At 47.5% G+C, this 18,381-nt stretch overlaps 1 protein-coding gene across 8 annotated transcripts in view; it reads left to right on the top strand.

Annotated features, from left to right (window-relative positions):
* The window catches only part of RABGEF1 (RAB guanine nucleotide exchange factor 1), a 30,115-nt gene extending 12,776 nt beyond the window's left edge, over nucleotides 1-17,339 (top strand). For 2 of the 8 annotated variants that reach the window (XM_068154647.1, XM_068154648.1), the window contains exons 3-11: nucleotides 2,148-2,314; nucleotides 3,151-3,270; nucleotides 5,506-5,526; nucleotides 6,409-6,578; nucleotides 9,770-9,851; nucleotides 11,161-11,293; nucleotides 11,720-11,811; nucleotides 12,777-13,033; nucleotides 15,109-17,339. In XM_068154647.1, coding sequence (XP_068010748.1) covers nucleotides 2,148-2,314; nucleotides 3,151-3,270; nucleotides 5,506-5,526; nucleotides 6,409-6,578; nucleotides 9,770-9,851; nucleotides 11,161-11,293; nucleotides 11,720-11,811; nucleotides 12,777-13,033; nucleotides 15,109-15,507 — 1,441 coding nt within the window. In that variant the 3' untranslated portion in view covers nucleotides 15,508-17,339. The remainder of the gene's footprint in view (nucleotides 1-2,147; nucleotides 2,315-3,150; nucleotides 3,271-5,505; nucleotides 5,527-6,408; nucleotides 6,579-9,769; nucleotides 9,852-11,160; nucleotides 11,294-11,719; nucleotides 11,812-12,776; nucleotides 13,034-15,108) is intronic. The other 6 variants (XM_068154653.1, XM_068154654.1, XM_068154649.1 and 3 more) reach the window with 5 other exon arrangements.
* The last annotated feature ends 1,042 nt before the right edge of the window (nucleotides 17,340-18,381 follow it).

The raw sequence follows: 18,381 nt of genomic DNA, 5'->3' as shown, positions 1-18,381 counted from the left end.
AGCTTCAACTTGGGTTTAGCTTTGTCTTTAAACTGCCAGGTCATGCCCCAAAGCATCAAAGCCTTAGCTTTAAAACTTTAGGTTATTTTTCTAAGGACATATTTTGAGTAAACCAGTCTGGAAATCTATGCTTGAGTGAGAAAATAAGAGCAGCTCCAACTGCTTTGTATGCCATGGGCAGGGACACCTCTTGACTAGACTTGGTTGCTCCAGGCCTCATCCAACCTGGTCTTGAACACCCCTAGGGAGGAGGCATCCACAGCCTCCCTGGGCAGCCTCTTCCAGAGTCTCACCACCCTCATCCTGAAGAACTTCTTCCTAACATCCAGTCTAACCCTGCTCTACCTCAGCTTCAAACCATTCCCCCTTGTCCTGTTGTTAAACATCCTTATGAAAAGTCCCTCTTCAGCCTCCCTGTAGGATCCCTTCAGCTACTGGAGGACAGCTCTAAGGTCTCCTGGAGTCATCTCTTCTCCAGTCTGAACAACCTCAGCTCCCTCAGCCAGTCCTCGCAGCAGAGGTGCTCCAGCCCTTGGATTGTCTTTGTGTACTCACCCCAACACCTCTGTGTCCTCCTTATGATGGAGACACCAGAACTGGACACAGTATTTGAGGTGGGGTCTCATAAGAGCAGTATTGACACTCAGGTTCTCTACATACACTCAACTTGAACATAGAAGATTTCACCTCAACATGAGGAGAAACTTCTTTACAGTGAGGGTGGTGGAGCCCTGGAGCAGGCTGCCCAGGGGGTTGTGGAGTCTCCTTCTCTGGAGACTTTCAAAGCCCACCTGGATGCATTCCTGTGCAGACTACCCTAAGTGATCCTGCTTTGGCAGGGGGGTTGGACTTGGTAATCTCTTGAGGTCCCTTCCAACCTGTAATATACTGTGATGCCTTGATGTATTGGTGCTGTGTGCCAGAACTCTGGGAGCAAAGTACAAATTCCCAGGAGACCTGTCTGCCCTTGGGTGAACTTGAGATACTTGGTGATACATTAACCAAGGCCAGTGGGGGTTAAAGAAAGAGAAAAGGCATTAAGTGCCCTGCTCACAGCACCCTCCCTGAAGAAGGTGACATCTGTGGAAGCACTCTGATCTTGAGTTGGGTCCAGGCTGATGGCTATAGTTTGGAAGCCATAAGTTTTCTGGTATCTGACTACCCTAGATCAGGGAGGTCATTCTGCCCCTGTACTCAGCACTGGTTAGGCCACACCTTGAATACTGTGTCCAGTTCTGGGCCCCTCTATTTAAGAAGGATATTGAGAGACTTGAATGTGTCCAGAGAAGGGCAATGAGGCTGGGGAGGGGTTTGGAGCACAAGCCCTGTGAGGAGAAGCTGAGTGAGCTGGGGTTGTTTAGCCTGGAGAAGAGGAGGCTCAGGGGTGACCTTATTGCTCTCTACAACTACCTGAGGGAAGGTTGTAGCCAGGAGGGGGTTGGTCTCTTCTCCCAGGCAGCCAGCACCAGAACAAGAGGACACAGTCTCAAGCTGCACCAGGGGAGGTTTAGGCTCAAGGTGGGGAGAAAGTTCTTCCCAGAAAGAGTAATTGCCCATTGGAGTCACTGTCCCTGGAGGTGTTCAAAAAAGGATTGGATGTGGCACTTGAAGCCATGGTTTAGTTAGTCATGAGGTGTAGGGTGACAGGTTGGACTTGATGATCTCTGAGGTCTTTTCCAACCTTATTGATTCTATGATTCTAAACACCCCCAGCTCCCTCAGCCTCTCCTCACAGGGCTGTGCTCGAGGCCTCTCCCCAGCCTCGTTGCCCTTCTCTGGACACATTCAAGTGTCTCAATGCTGTTCTTAAACTGAGTGGCCCAGAACTGGACACAGTATTCTCCCACAGTCCTTCCCCTCACATCCATGTTTGAAGAACTGAGGGCTGGAACATGAGAGGAATGTGGCCATGATTGCACTGCAGTCCTTTTGGCCTCACTATCTCATCCTCCCTGGGCATCTTAAGCTTTCCCTTATTTCCACCAGTGCCACATGGAAAGAGTGAATGTAATGCAGTGAAGGGAGATGGATGTGGTAGGAAGCAAGAAATGAAGGTGAGGATAGAGGAGAAATTGCATGTCAAGTGAGTAATCAATTTGCTAGACAGGAAATCAACTTCTTTGTGCCCTACATGTTTCTCATTCCAGGCTTCAGCGTGAGGAGGAGGAAGCATATGCCAGCAGTCAGAGTACCCAAGGGGCACAGTCCCTGACCTTCTCAAAGTTTGAGGAGAAGAAAACCAATGAGAAAACAAGGAAGGTCACTACTGTGAAGAAGTTCTTCACTGCTTCTTCTAGAGCAGGAGCTAAGAAGGGTAAATTTCTCCTTCGCTTTTCAGGGTTCCCTGTGACACGTGGAGTTGTGCTGCTGCTCCTGCAGAGCAGGGGAAACTGCAAAGTCCTTCCAACACTGCTCTCATACTCAATCCAAACCACAGCACTGCACCACCTGCCAGGCAGAAAGTGAGCTCTTAGTCCAGCCAAAGGCAGCAGAGGTGCACATCATGATTCAGCCATGATGTGATACTGTGGTTTAGGACTTGAAGAAAGCGGGGGGGAGGGGGGGGGGGGGAAAGTGCAGGCTGTCAGTCAGCTCAACCTGCTGTGCCTAAGTGTCATAGAAATAATCAGATCATGCTGCCATGGTGCAGCTTGAACAGGAAAAAGGAAATGTGTAAATGAAAACAGTTGTGAAAGGAAACTTGCACCCTCCATGTGTATGTGGGCTGTGAATATCAAGTTTGTGGTTGGCTGAGTGTTTATTCTGCAGCGTGTGTTACCAGTCAGAGTGATTAATGGCCCAGCAATAGCTTACATGGGCAAAAAGCAGCAAATGCTAGACTGTGGAGGAGGCATTCCAGAAGGCAAAAAGCAGCATTAAAGTGTCTCAGCCTCGGGTGCATTTCCTTAAGAAGTTGTTCTGACTTTGTCTGGATTTCATCTTAGAACTTGTCTGGGTGCATGGGCAGCAGCTGGCTAAGTGAGGCCTTCACCTGTGGATTAAAACCATTCCTTTAATGTTCATTCTTCTAACTCTCCATATTCTCTTTTGTGTTTGGTTGTCTTTTTTTGGTGTTTTTTTACCCCATTCACCATCCCTCCTGACCTGCTCCTGCCCTCGGTGTCCTGCTTGCTCTTGCATTTACTTCAGTGGCTCAAGAGAAAATCCTTAAGCAAGGACAGCTTGGGAGGGAGAGAAATGCTGATAACATTCTCAGGGATTTGAAGGAGATTTTTACTCCCTCCTGGGAACTGGCTTCCCCTACTGAAGGTAATGCAGCACAGCTTGAGCAAGCTGTCTGCTTGGTGTTAGCAGGCTTCTTCCTTAGCTGGGCTTTGCACAATACAAACTAGGGTTGTGCCAGTTATAACTTGTGCTGTTGAGTATGGAGGTGATAAAAGAGCAAAGAAGAAAGTCTGTCACCTCAAAGTGAACTTGAATCTGGAAACCAATTGTTTGCTTTTTGATAGGAGAGTGTAGGAACAAAGCTGAAGCTTCTTTGGGCTCTGCCTCAGTGTGGCACCTGAAGGATTATGCAGTTTTAAAACCCCCCAAGGATTTTGTAAGTAGTGCCTAGATTTTGCCTTGTGTTTTGTATCACAAAATAATTCCAGGTTGCCATCATAAATCTGATCAGAAGTTGAAACTGCTTCACTTTAACAGTTCACACTCCATGGACTTTCTCAAACCATCCCCAGCTGTTTGTTACATTAATCAAGAAGCCAATCTCATAGCAAGGGGAGGCAACACTGGTTTCATTTAAAGCAGAAGGACACCAAAACCCTTGGTGCAAACAGCTTTAGCATCTTGTCCTATGCTACTTGTTGGCAATTCTGACTAAAGAAATCTGCAGAGGGACCACTCCTCATTTAGCCAGTTCTCTGGAGGTGATGAATGGCTGTGGGGAGTAGAGCTAATGACAACAGCATTTTGATACACTTGACTTGGACTGGGGTCCATGAGCATGGCACAACCATAGTGAATCACTGGAGTGCTGCTGCTGTTCTGCTGTGACAACTAGAGGTTTTGTAGAGTGCCTTGAGAAAGATTTCACTATGAAGAGTGCTTATTCTTTGCAGAGGTGAGCTCTTCATAACTCCTTCCAGACTCTTTCTCCTCAGTTTGCCACATCTCCTCTCCTTAAGTGGTTCAGCTGGAATTTCTTTTCTGTGATCAGCTTCTCTTTGGTGAGGCTGACTTTTGTTTTGTGTTAAAGCACATGAGAAGGCTAAAAATACTTTGTTGGAGGTACATTTGGTCCTGCACTGCTTAGTAGTCAGTGCACATGGCACAGGTTCATTCTCCTTCCATCAGGATTTTGACACCAAGCTGCAACATGGCTGAGTGACTCCATGTTCCTGATGTGACTCATGGGAAAAGTTCATCTTAACATTCAGGGTTGGGTTTTTTCAATGCCTGCATTAGCAGTAATTTGCTTCAATTCTCTACATTTATCTAGTGACTACAGAAAAAACCCCACCAACCACCCCCCCTCCCTGTTTTAAATCTGAGACTTAACTAACAAAAAGATAAATCATACATTCCTTCAAGTCAGATTGAAAAAGTAGGAACTTTATTCTTCTAATGCAGTGAAGTCAGTGTTGAAATGATCATAGAGTTGTCAGGGCTGGAAGGGACCTCAAGGATCATCCAGTTCCAATGCCCCTGCCATGGGCAGGGACACCTCACACAAGATCAGGTTGCTCAGAGCCACAGCCAGCCTGGCCTTCAAAACCTCCAGGGATGAGGCTTCCACCACCTCCCTGGGCAGCCTGTGCCAGTCTCTTACCACCCTCATGGGGAAGAACTTCTTCCTAACATCCAGTCTGAATCTCCCCACTTCTAGTTTTGCTCCATCCCTCCCAGTCCTATCACTCCCTGACACCCTAAAAAGTCCCTCCCCAGCTTTCTTTTAAGCCCCTTCAGATACTGGAAGGCCAGGGGAGACCTTATTGCTCTCTACAGCTACCTGAAAGGAGGCTGTAACCAGGTGGGGGTTGGTCTCTTCTCCCAGGCAACCACCAACAGGACAAGAGACACAGTCTCAAGCTGTGCCAGGGGAGGTTTAGGCTGGAGGTTAGGAGGAAGTTCTTCCCAGAAAGAGAGATTGGCCATTGGAATGTGCTGCCCAGGGAGGTGGTGGAGTCACCATCACTGGAGGTGTTTAGGAAGAACCTGGATGGGGTGCTTGGTGCCATGGTTTAGTTGATTAGATGGTGTTGGGTGAGAGGTTGGACTTGATGATCTCAAAGGTCTTTTCCAACCTGATCTGTTCTGTTCCCAACTTAAAGATCCTAATCCCATGTTATTTCTGTTTATTTTGGAGTTCTGCATGTATGCTTATTGAAGGAAGGGGTGCTGCTGTAGTGCATGTTAGAGTTTTCAGGTTGGAAGCTATGTCTGTATCACATTGCCCATGCTTATGTCATGTTTTCTGTCTCTCTGCTGCTTGCTTTTCATCACGTTCATTTACATCATCTCTATTCAATCCTTCATTTTGAACAGTGCTGGCTGGCAAGTTGAAAGGTGGGTGAACTGAACTTGGGCAGTGAAGGTATGGTTGGATCAGTACAATTAACTTGCAACACATGCCTTGGAAAATCAGATGTGTTTGTGTGGAGGAAAGCCCTGTGGTTGCAGCTCTGTAAACTTGCATCCAGTGCTGTGTGCAGTCTGTGTTCCTACCTCCTTCTTGAGTGCCAAGCAAATTCCTCCTTGAACAGGTGTGGTGCTTTGCTCTTCCTGAAACAAGAATGGCCATGTGCTCATTTACACTGCAGGTGTGATTCTGTGGCACCTGCTGCCCAGCAAAGAAGGGCTGCTGCATCTGCCCCGTCCTCCTGCTCCTGTTCCTTTCTTGTGCTGCTGCTCATATGCCTTGGTGGGAAGCTGAAAAATAACCCCCACCAGAACACTGCTTTCTGACTAGGGCTGCCCTCAACTCCTTGAGCTGGTTCATGAGTCAGTTGAATGCTTGTGTTGGTGCAAGCAAAGCAGCAGGAATGTCAAGGTGAGGGTGGATGGAGTGAGACCACTCCCTTATCTTAAACTGCTGCAGAATCCCATCTGGAAGCCTTGATCTTGTATGGTGATCTCTTAACCTGGGAATGAAAATGGAAGAAACCCAACAGCAAACCCATGTTACAGTAGTCTGCCAGCAGAAAAAGGCCAGCAGTGTAAATGGGACTGTGGCTATCAGTGTTTCCCTCCAGTGGAACACTGAGTTTCCTAGAGTTCTGTTTAATGATACCCAGCATTTCCCTGGCAAAGCTTGGGAAGTGAACGCTCATTACCTCTGCACAGCTGAAACCAAAACCCAACAGCCTGGAATTTTCAAGTGTGTTACATGCTTCCTCAATTCATCCAGCAGTGTCCAAATGCTCAGCTGATGTGCCCACTTCTTCCCAGCAGAGATCCAAGAAGCCAAGGCTCCCAGCCCTTCCATAAACAGGCAGGCTAGCATCGAGACAGATCGGGTCTCCAAGGAATTCATAGAGTTTCTCAAGACCTACCATAAGCCTGGACAAGACATCTATAAGCAATGTAAGCTGTTTTTGGACTCAATGAATCACAAGAGGGTGAGTTTTGCTTGCCTTTTACATAAATAAGATGGGGAGATTGAGGAGAGGTGGAGAAGTCCCTGTGCAGAGGGAACTGGAGAGGCTTGGGAGGTAGGCTCAAGCTGACCTGATGAAGTTCAAGGCCAAGTGTAAGGTCCAGCATCTCTGTTGGGGCAACCCCAACTGGGTGAGGAGTGGCTTGAGGAGAAGGATTTGGGGGCAAAGAAGTTATTGCTAGCATCCCCTCTACATCCACTCTTCTCTAATTGAAACTATTTCTATACCATTTTATCTTAGATACTTTTTCTCTCTCTATAATGTTACTTAGATTTATATTCCTTTATATCATTTGTGTCTTTCTAACTGGTTAGGGTTAAGGTGCTGCAGTGTCAACCCACATGGCCCCTTCCCTCTGGGGAGAAGGAATGTGGCACATGGAATAAGGGCTACATCTTCATTCTCCATGGCAAAACAGAACCCCACACTAATAATCAATGCTCCTGAAATATTTATGTGTTTGTAGTGCCCCCTGTGGTTGAAATGAGTCTGTATTCAGCCCAGATTCTTTGGTTTTACCTTCCCTTTCCTTTCCTGTTTAGTTACTCAAGTTACATCCTCCAATCAGACTGGAAATGTAAGGATAGAATCTTCCCTGCCCTCCACTTTGGAAACATCTTGTTCTTTCCCCATCCCACCCCCCTCACCTCTTTTAGAACTGATTGATTCTGAGCATAGACTTTGTGACAATAGGGTGGTGGTGTTATTGGTTCTAAGCACCAAAGGGGCTGGAATTTCATCATCCACTCACAGCTTGTGCTAGCCAAAAAGAAGTCTCCCTCAAATCATAAGAAGCTGCTGCTACACATAAACCAGGCCTGAAGTGCAGCACTGCCAGCAGAGCTGAGACTGTGTTCAGGGTAACTCATTTTTGGCCTTAGAGAATCCAGAAACTTAAGTTCCTTCAATTCTTTTATTTAAGGTATGGGTTTGGCCTTAGAGAATTCAGAAACTTAAGTTCTTTCAGTTCTTTTGTTTAATGTATGGGTTTTGGCCTTAGAGAATCCAGAAACTTAAGTTCCTTCAATTCTTTTGTTTAATATGTGGGTTTTGGCCTTAGAGAATTCAGAAACTTATGTTCTTTCAGTTCTTTTGTTTAATGTATGGGTTTTGGCCTTAGAGATTTCAGAATCTGAAGTTCCTTCAGTTCTTTTATTTAATGTGTGGTTTTTGGCCTCAGAGAATCCAGAAACTTAAGTTCCTTCAGTTCTTTTGTTTACTGTGTGGTTTTATGCTGCCACTTAATGGTGAAAAGTGACTTAACTGGTGAAGTGAATTTGTAACCCCTCAGGCCTCTGTGATTGTTCTTTAGGAGCTCAGCAAGTCAGGGCCCAAAAGGCAACAACATTATCTCACCAATGACATGGGGAGTGTAGTTCATAGTAACTTTATCATAATAAACCACTGCTCTAGGTATTATTTCCACTTAGGAGTCATGTTCTTGGGGTTTTGGTTTGATGTTAGGTGATGCACAGCATATAGTGGGATACATTCTGAGTGCATATTCACATTTTCATCAGTGGGATTTAGGGTTTGGAACAATTTGGATATCCAATAAGGCCAGGCTGCATGAGGCCTTGAGCAGCCTGGTTTAGTGGAAGTTGCTCCTGCTCATGGCAGGGGGGGTTGGAACTAGGTGATTTTTAAGGTCCCTTCCAACCCCAACCATTCTGTGATTGTATGAATTCATGTTTTAAAATTCAGGCAGCACAAAATTGGGAGCAAGGGTTCTGTTCAGCAGCCCACATGATTTTGTCTCTGTTACTCAGGGTTGTGTCTGGGGGTAAACAGCATTTCCTCAGTCCAGTTTCACTGCTAATGTGCATCTGTTCATAATTATTGCATCAGCTCAATCATTGAGTGGATTATTTCATCATCTATATCCTAACAAATCATTACTCTAGATACTGTTTCCACTTAGGAGTCATGTTCTTGGGGTTTTCATTTACTGTGCAGCAGGTTAGATGATGCACAGCATATAGTGGGATTCATCTACTTCCAACCCCCCTGCCATGAGCAGGGGCACCTTCCACTAGACCAGGTTGATCAAGGTTTTTTCAGCCTGGCCTGGCTGGATCCAAATTGTTCCAAACCCCAAATACCACTGATGAAAATGTGCATAAACTCAAGCCTTTCACATGTGCACAGTGTAGTATCATAGTATCAGTCAGGGTTGGAAGGGACCACAAGGATCAGCTAGTTCCAATCCCCCTGCCATGGGCAGGGACACCCCACACTAGATCAGCCTGGCCAGAGCCTCATCCAGCCTGGGCTTAAACACCTCCAGGGCTGGGGCCTCAACCACCTCCCTGGACAACCCATTCCAGGGCTTCACCACTCTCATGGGGAAGAACTTCCTCCTCACCTCCAGCCTGAATCTCCCCACCTCCAGCTTCATTCCATTCCCCCTAGTCCTATCACTACCTGAGATCCTGAGCAGTCCCTCCCCAGCCTTCCTGTAGCCCCCTTCAGATACTGGAAGGCCACAATGAGGTCACCTCGGAGCCTTCTCTTCTCCAGACTGAGCAGCCCCAACTCCTTCAGTCTGTCCTCATAGGAGAGGTGCTCCAGCCCTCTGATCATCCTTGTGGCCCTTCTCTGGACACCTTCCAGCACCTCCAGATCCCTCTTGCAATAGGGGCTCCAGACCTGGAGGCAGTACTGCAGGTGGGGTCTCCCCAGAGCTGAGTAGAGGGGGAGGATCACCTCCCTTGCCCTGCTGGCCACACTTCTCCTGATGCAGCCCAGGATCTGATTGGCTTTCTGGACTGCAAGTGGTCCTGTTGAGCTTCTCCTTCCCCAGCACCCCCAAGTCTCTCTCCTCAGGGCTGCTTTCCAGCCAGTCACTGCCCAGCCTGGATTTGTGCCTGGGATTGCCTCAACCCAGATGCAGGACCCTGCACTTGCTCCTGTTGAAGCTCATGAGGTTGGCTTGTGCCCACCTCTCCAGCCTGTCCAGGTCCCTCTGCTAGAGCCACTATGCCTTGGTTTCTCATACTTTAAAATACCACTTAGCCAACAGAAACACCTCTGATGATGTATTTGCATTCTCAGACTGTTACTGCAGCTGGACACTTCCCTTAAACAAAACCAGAGCACCATTGCTGCCATTTCATCCAGGCGTGCACACTTCAACCAGTTTTCTGTTACAGAACTTGAGTATTGAGGAGCAGTCTGAATGTGCCCAGGACTTCTATCAGAACGTAGCAGACAAGTTGCAGACACGTTGGAAAGGTACCAAGTGCCCCTTCCTTCATGCCTTAGTGCTGCAAAAGTCAGGGTTTGAGGTGGAATCTTCTTGCATCTGCAAGTGAAATGGAAGCATGGCTAACCAGCTTTCAGGAGTGTTGGCAGCAGATGCTGGTACCACGGTTAGGACTCCTCCCAGCAGCACTAGTGCTATAAAGTTTTGCAGCCTTAATTAACTGGGGGGATTTTACAGGTTTGGGTTTTTTTTTTTCCTTAGACTCCCAATTAAATGGGGTTCAGTTGTTTTCATTTCTTGCTCAAATTCAGCTTGTTTGAAACTGCAAGTTTATGTGAGTCACCTCAACCCAATCAACAGAAGCCGCCCGGTGAGAGGGGAGTGTTTCTCTTGCAGGCTGCTTTTATGTGCCTGGTCTCTCTAAGTGGCATGGCTTAAACATACCCAGGGACTTTTTAAGGCATAAACAGGAGCAGAGGACTTGGAAGACCTCCCTGGATTTATTCCCAAAGACTGTGTTTTCAAGAAACATTCCTGCAAGCTTCAAGCAGTTGAACCTGATTTGGGTTGAATGTGCTTCATTGTGAGCCTCTGCATGGGCTTTGGCATCTCCCTGTGGTGTTCTCACCATTAGGGTTTTATTTCTGCTGTAGAGAGCGAAGAATGCCCCAAGTAGATCCATTTAATATTAACTCAGGTTGGCTGAAAGGCAGTGGTACCCATTTGGTGATAGCAGAATCACAGGCATAGAATCAGAGACTCAGTAAGGTTGGAAAAGACCTCAGAGATCATCAAGTCCAACCTATCACCCAGCGCCTCATGACTAACTAAACCATGGCTTCAAGTGCCACATCCAATCCTTTACTGAGCACCTCCAGGGATGGGGACTCCAGCACCTCCCTGGGCAGCACATCCCAATGGCCAATTACTCTTTCTGGGAAGAACTTTCTCCTCACCTTGAGCCTAAACTTCCCCTGGTGCAGCTTGAGACTGTGTCCTCTTGTTCTGGTGCTGCTTGCCTGGGAGAAGAGACCAACCCTCACCTGGCTGCAACCTCCCTCCAGGTAGTTGTAGAGAGCAATAAGGTCTCCCCTGAGCCTTCAGGCTAAACAACCCCAGCTCCCTCAGCCTCTCCTCACAGGGCTTGTGCTCCAGACCTCTTCCCACCCTCCTTGCCCTTCTCTGGAGACATTCAGGTCTCTCAATATCCTCCTTAAATCGAGGGGCTCAGTACTCAAGGTGTGTTCTAACCAGTAGAACCAAACTGGATTCAATCTGCAGAGGATGCATGGAATACTTCTACTGACTTGTGTTGGGGGTGGGATCTGTGCCTTGCAGTGCCCCCTGAAAAAGTGGAGAAGGCAATGGACCAGATTGAAAAGTACATTATGACTCGGCAGTACAAGTATGTCTTCTGCCCTGAAACCACTGATGATGAGAAGAAAGACCTTGCTGTCCAGAAGAGGATCAGGTAAGCCTTTAGAGGACAAATAGCTGTGTAAGCACGGTCCTGTGTGTGAGATCTGAATCAGTGCACACAAAACTAGCAAGCTGTTCACCCAGCAAGGGTTAAACAGAAACAGAAGGAATGCATAGGGTGAAGAATGAAAACTTTAGCAGTTGGCTTTTCTTATAATACAGCACAAAAAAAAGCCAAACTCCAAAACCCAGAAAGGTTTTTGGTTTGTTTTGGTTTGGTTGGGTTTTGGGGTTTTTTTGTACTGAAAATAAATGACATCAGTGGAATAAATTGGCTTATGGCTGGCCTCATGCCTCCTTTACACAGAGCACTCCTTGTGTGCCTTGAACTGAAGAAGCAGCTCATTTCAGACACCTGAATGTTTCTGGCCCAGAGCAGCTGTTACCATTTTGTGTTTCTTTCTTTTCCTTGTCCCAGGGCTCTGCACTGGGTGACTCCCCAGATGCTGTGTGTTCCTGTCAATGAGGAGATCCCAGAAGTCTCTGACATGGTTGTGAAAGCAATTACAGGTTTGTGAGTGATGAGAGAGTGGTTCTGCCCCCTCTACTCTGCTCTCATGAGACCCCCCACCTGGAGTACAGCATGCAGTTCTGATGCCCCTAGCATAAGAAGGAGATCAGTGTGCTGGAGCAGGTCCAGAGGAGGCCAAGATGATTGTCAGAGGACTGGAGAACCTCCCATATGGGGACAGGCTGAGAGGGTTTGGTCTGTTCAGCATGGAGAGAAAAAAGCTCTGGGGAGACCCAACAGCAGTACCTGAAGGGGGCTACTGGGGAGGGACTTTTGGCAAGGGCTGGTAGCAATAGGATGAGAGGGAATGGACTGAAGCTTGAGGAGGGGAGATTTAGACTGGAGATTAGCAAGAAGGTGAAGGTGGTGAAGTGCTGGAACAGGTTGCCCAGGGAGGTTGTGGTTGCCCCCTCCCTGGAGGTGTTCAGGGACAGGTTGGATGGGGCCTTGAGCAACCTGGTCTAGTAGAAGGTATCTCTGCCCATGGCAGGGGGGGCTGGAACTAGATGGTCTTTAAGGTCCTTTCCAACCCCAGACCATTCTGTGAACCTACGAATGATGAAGCTGACATTTACAGCTTTAAATTTGGTGCCTCTGGCTCATAAAGATTGTTTTCTATTGCCATCAGGAGGGTCTCCAGGCTTTTGGCTTTGCAGTATTCTTTGTGGTGGGAAGTGGGAATAATCTTTGTGTCTTCTGTGGGGTGGGAATAATCTTTGTGTCACAGAAGAGTTCAGACTCACCTCTGACCTGTTTGACATGCTCGGACTAAACGGACAGGGCTTGGAACTGGGTGATCTGGAAGGGCCCTGCCAGCACTCAATGTCTCTTGAATAAACTTCAATATTTTTGTGGTCCAGCATTAAAATGATGCAATGGCAGCCTGGCCCACTGAGTGTCCCACTCATTCAGGTGACTCATTGATGGCCTTTTAATGATTTGAGGACTTTTTTTTGTCCTGCAGACATTATCGAGATGGATTCCAAGCGTGTCCCTCGTGACAAATTAGCATGCATCACCAAGTGCAGCAAGCATATATTCAATGCTATTAAAGTCACCAAAAATGAGCCAGCTTCTGCTGATGACTTCCTTCCAACACTTATCTACATTGTTCTGAAGGGCAACCCGCCCCGGCTGCAGTCTAACATCCAGTACATCACACGCTTCTGTAACCCCAGCAGGTTAATGACAGGAGAGGATGGCTACTATTTTACCAACCTGGTAAGTGCAGCAGCAGTGCTGACATTTCCTACAAGATTCCCTTTTCTCTTTCAGGTGGTAGATTGAGGTTAGACATAAGGAAGAAGCTCATTACAATGAGAGTGGTAAAATACACATCCCAGAGCCGGGTTCTGCACGTTGGCCGCAACAACCCCGGGCAGAGTGGCTGGAGAGCAGCCAGACAGAGAGGGTCCTGGGGGTGCTGGTGGATGGTAGGCTGAACATGAGCCTGCAGTGTGCCCAGGCAGCCAGGAGGGCAAATGACATCCTGGCCTGCATCAGGCACAGTGTGGCCAGCAGGAGCAGGGAGGTCATTCTGCCCCTGTACACTGCACTGGTTAGGCCACACCTTGACTCCTGTGTCCAGTTCTGGGCCCCTCAGTTTAGGAAGGAGGTTGACTTGCTGGAGCGAGTCCAGAGAAGGGCAACAAAGTTGGTGAGGGGTCTGGAGCACAGCCCTGTGAGGAGAGGCTGAGGGGGTTGCTTAGCCTGGAGAAGAAGAGACTCAGGGGTGACCTCATTGCTCTCTGCAACTACCTGAAGGGAGGCTGTAGACAAGCAGAGGTTGGTCTCTTCTCTCAGGCAACCAGCACCAGAACAAGAGGACACAGTCTCAGGCTGTGCCAGGGGAGGTTTAGGCTGGAGGTTAGGAGGAAGTCCTACACAGAGAGAGTGATTGCCCATTGGAATGGGCTGCCTGGGGAGGTGGTGGAGTAATCATAACTGGAGGTGTTCAGGAGGAGACTTGATGGAGTGCTTGGTTACATGGGTTAGTTGATTAGGTGGTGTTGGGTGATAGGTTGGACACGATGATCTTGAAGGTAAGGTCTATTCTAGTCTAGTCTAGTCTAGTCTATTCTTCTATTCCAACAGGTTGCCCAGGGATGTGCTTGAGGCTCCATCCCTGGAGATACTCAAGATCAGGCTTGATGAGGCCATGGGCAGCCTGATGCAGTTGGGCAAGGTGACCATTGAGAGTCCCATCCAACCCATGTGGTGTAGGAATGTCCAGTAAAGCACAGCATAACAGAGAAGGAAAATTAATCTTTGACTAATGATTGAGGCTACTTAGAGCACAGGAAGCTCTTTGCTTTTGTCTCCTCTCTCTTCCTCCCCTGCTTTCCAAACCAGACAGTGCTTTGCCTTCTTAATAATATGAAACCCTTTGTGTGAGCAGTCTGCTGCTAAGACTTAGGTATAATTTTATTCTGTAAGGAGATGAGTCCTTTCTATTCCTAAAATCCTGAGGTTTTATTTGTGCAGGTGCTAGAGATGCAAAGTTCCCCACTTAAGCCCACGAGAGAGTTTAATGGCCTAGTTCTGCAGTGCCTTCAAGAGATAATGTGTGGAGGTAAACAGGTTTTATAAAGCTTCTGCAGGAGGCATTTAGTGGTGTGCTTGTTTATAGTTGAAGGAATTATGCTGGGGAACTTGGCTTCTCTGCATTTAATCATAAAGCAATTCTCAAGGGAAAATCTCTAGTTGAATGAGATGTTAAAAATTCCTTTCACTAGAAGGAGAGCTTCCACAAGGTAAGATGATCATTTCCCATTCCTTTCATCAGAAAATGAATGCACAGCACAGCAGATCTCTGCTGATCAGATCATTAAATATTAAACAGTGTTGTCTAGCTGCTAGGTTCTGTTTCCTCACCTCCAAAATGCAGTGACCCTGAGGTTTGGGGTAGATGTTACCCTGTGAGTCAGTGATGTCCAGCTGAAGTGCCTCTTCCTGCCCTGGGGCTGCCTCTTCCTGCCCTGGGGCTGCCTCTTCTCGCCCTGGGGCTGCATCTTCCTGCATTGTTCTCCAGAGTTTTCAACTTCCTCACTCTTCAGGGAAAGAGACATTACCTGTCTCATGTACTTAACCTCTGGAAAAGCTCTTTAGGAGCAACTTGTTGAGGCGTTAAATAATCAGTTACTGGTGTAGGGGCAGGATGAAAAAACAAACCACCTGCTTTGGGGGCTGGACTTGATGATCTCTGGAGGTCCCTTCCAACCTCTGATGTTCTATGAGTCTAAGTGCTGACTTGATTTCTAGCTTGCTCTGATGCTCTCTCTCTGTTTTGTTTGCAGTGCTGTGCTGTGGCCTTCATTGAAAAGCTGGATGCTCAGTCTTTAAACCTAAGCCAAGAAGATTTTGATCGGTTTATGACGGGTCAGACATCCCCAAAGAAGCAAGAACCTGAGAGTTTTTCACCTGATGTGTGCCTGGGTGTTAAGCAAATGTATAAAAACTTAGACCTCCTATCTCAGCTGAATGAGAGACAGGAAAGGATTGTCAGTGAAGCCAAGAAGCTTGAGAAAGACCTGATAGATTGGACTGATGGAATTACGAAGGAAGTCCAGGATATTGTCGAGAAGTACCCCTTAGACATCAAACCAAAAAACCAAGCCTTAGCAGCTATTGACTCTGAGAATGTGGAGAATGACAAGCTGCCCCCACCACTGCAGCCTCAGGTTTATGCAGGGTAATTCTCAGTGTTCCCTTGGAACAGTATCGTTGTCCTCACCTAGTACTATCTGCTGCTTGGGAAGGGGGAGGTAATTTAAGGCTAAAAGTCAGATGAGCTTAAATCAGTACACCTTTTTAAAGGGTTGGGTTGGGGGTTTGGTTTGTTGTCCTCAGTGTATTTATTTTAGCCAAGTAGATTTCTATTAGGCTCTGGTGGTGGTGGTGGTGGGGTTTTGAACTGAACTTACATTTTCTACACAAACTGGTGTCAGTTTTTAAGCAACACTAGTCCATTGACAGCTTTCCTGAAGGCTACCTTCTTAGGCATGCACTTAACTTGGTTTTAATGCTTTCACCTGAAGTCGAGTCCCAGCAGAAGCTCCAAAGGTTAACTCAATTGACTCTCTGGCTGTAAAGAGGAAATTATACAGTGTAAAATAATGTAAAATTGTAAATAGGTTTCAACTCTGATGTCTCAGCTGTGCATGACACCTTGTGTGTGTGTGTGTGTGAGTGAAAAGAGTATCAAAAGTGTTCATTTCAGCACCTTTCAGTTAGCAATCCCCTTGCAGCATAAAGGCAGGTACACTCTTCATGCTTCCCTAAGCTAGATGGTATAGTGATGAATTACACTCAGAGGATGCTGTGATGAGTGGAAGACACTCAGCTTGAAGTGTGCTGAGTAAAAGAAAAGACAGAAAGCGCTGTTCAAAACACATTTCTCCATGTAAACATTCTCTCTGCTTTGTCAGTTCAGCTGATCACCTTCACAGGTGCCTAGGAGTGCTGATGTTGCTGCAGTTGAGGGGAGCCAGGCTTCAGGAACAGGAAGGAATAGTTGTGGTTTAAAAGAGAAATGCATACTGTAGAATAAAGAGGGGGAGGGGAGGGGAAGGTGTTTTAAGAGGTGCACCAAAAGTGGCTTTCTTTTCTGGTGTTGCCCAGTAATTTCCACCCATGGGCTAGGTCTTGATTGCTTCTTTGACAATCCTGCTAGATGAAGAAGTTCATCTAATGAGAGGCTGCTTTTTAGAAGGAGGATGAGCTATTGCTCTGAGCAGGTGAAAAAGGCACTTTATTTTCCTGAAACAACAGCCTCCTGATCTTTAGTGACTCTCCTTAGCAAAAGGACTTTGCTAAAGCCCTGAACATCAAGATGGATGTGGCTTGGTGTGTTCCAAGTTCAGAGGAATAGCTCGCCCTGCACAAAGCGACCTCTCGCAGTAGAGCTCTTTCTGATGCCAGCGAAACATTCGATGTATCATTTCTGTTTGTAAGTATCCTCCAGTGACTCCAGGCTGCCATCACTTGTTTGTGTACCTGAGATATCAAGCATAATGCTACTCAGCTCCAGCAGCTTCTCTAAGCAGTGTTAAATTCTTGGCATCAAGGAGGGAAGTGCCTACCTCTTCATTCCGTTCCACTGCTTTCAAGACGCTGCGCCTTGCAATTCGCACTGCAATACTTCCAGACCACGACTGTGATTTGTCCCCTGTTAGTCATGGTAGCTTTTTTTCCATCCAGTGGGTTGAACCTGATGAACTATGCACTCCTAGTGTCTCAAAGAACCACTTTACCCCAAACTCCACTACTGAGGTGAAGCTAAACGGATAGAGCACGCGGAGCAGATCAATTAATTAGTCATCTATGTGTCACGATGGTGCCCGAGTTGCTTAGGATCTGATCTGACCAGTGGTAACACTGTCAAATCTTCCTTTCTAAACACTAGGTGCTAATCCTGATATCCAGGTACACACACAGGTTTTCCTGGGGGTGGGGAGGGGGAAGCAAACTTTGAGCTCTTGTGTAAATTGCCATGTTTAAATAAAAGTGTGTACATTATGGCCTTGGTAATGAGTTCCTAAAGATCTCGTCACTGGGTTTTGTTAGGGCGTTAATGATTAATGCGAATAGAATTGTGGCTGCTGCTCCTTGGGGGTTTGGGGATTCACAGTTCTTAGCCCTTCAAGTGCAAGCCTAGGTAACAATTCTTTGCAGCAAGATCGTTGTAGTGATTAAGTACTTAACAACGACTTGCTGGTGTATTTGCGTTGACGTATCTCTTATTCATATGCCACCTTGTTATCGAGCCATGGAAGTGGGAGCATTTTCAGCAGACAAAGCCTCTTGAGTCCCCCATAAGGCAGGTAAGACGGATTTCCATCCACCGTCGAGCAAACGGCGCTGGGAGCACCTCTCAGTGGAATTTGCATTCTCGTGTCTGAGTGACCGCTTTAAACCCTTATCAATGTTTTATTAGGCAAATGAGCAGCCTGTAGGTAAAACAGGTAAACAGTTTTGTCTTGATTAAAAGTAAGGTAGTTCAGTTGCCCTAATGATAACCGCAGAGTGTCCCTAAAAATTAGGAGTGGGCGATCCCCTGTGCGGAGGATGCTGGCAGGTGCTGCTGACTGAGCAGGGCAGCTGCTCGCTCAGTTCAGGGCTTGTAAACCGTAACAGATCGGCCTGGTTCTGGGTGTTGCTGTCGTATTGCTTCGTGGTCCCACAGGCACGTCTGGGATAAGATACAGCGAGAGACCCCTGTGCTGCGAAACCTCATCGGATAGTATCTATGAACAAATTAGTTGTGAACCAACACATGCCCCCCCTCCAGCCTGAGGAGACAACGGGAAGGGGGCAGGAGGAGAGGAGACGTGCCCGAGCTGCCGCTTCTGGTCTGGCAGCGAGCGCCACCGGTTTGCAGTGCCCGCTCAGCCGGGCCGGGGCCACTCGTGGGGCGCTGCGGCCGGGCTCAGCCGTGGGGCTCCGCTGCCGTTCGTGGGGCGCCGCCCGCCGCCTGGCTCCGCCCACACGCTGCCGGCGCCGCAGCAATCTTGTCCCCCCCGCGCCACCGTCCGCGCGGCTGGGGTGAGAGGTCACGGCTGCGTCCCGGA

This window comes from Melanerpes formicivorus, unplaced genomic scaffold (assembly GCF_026170545.1).
Source record: "Melanerpes formicivorus ecotype bairdi unplaced genomic scaffold, bMelFor1.0.p_v2 SCAF_29, whole genome shotgun sequence".
In the NCBI taxonomy this organism is placed as follows: Eukaryota; Metazoa; Chordata; class Aves; order Piciformes; family Picidae; genus Melanerpes; species Melanerpes formicivorus.
The sequence above is the reverse complement of the archived record's forward strand: the minus strand, read 5'-3'. Positions and strand labels throughout refer to the sequence as shown.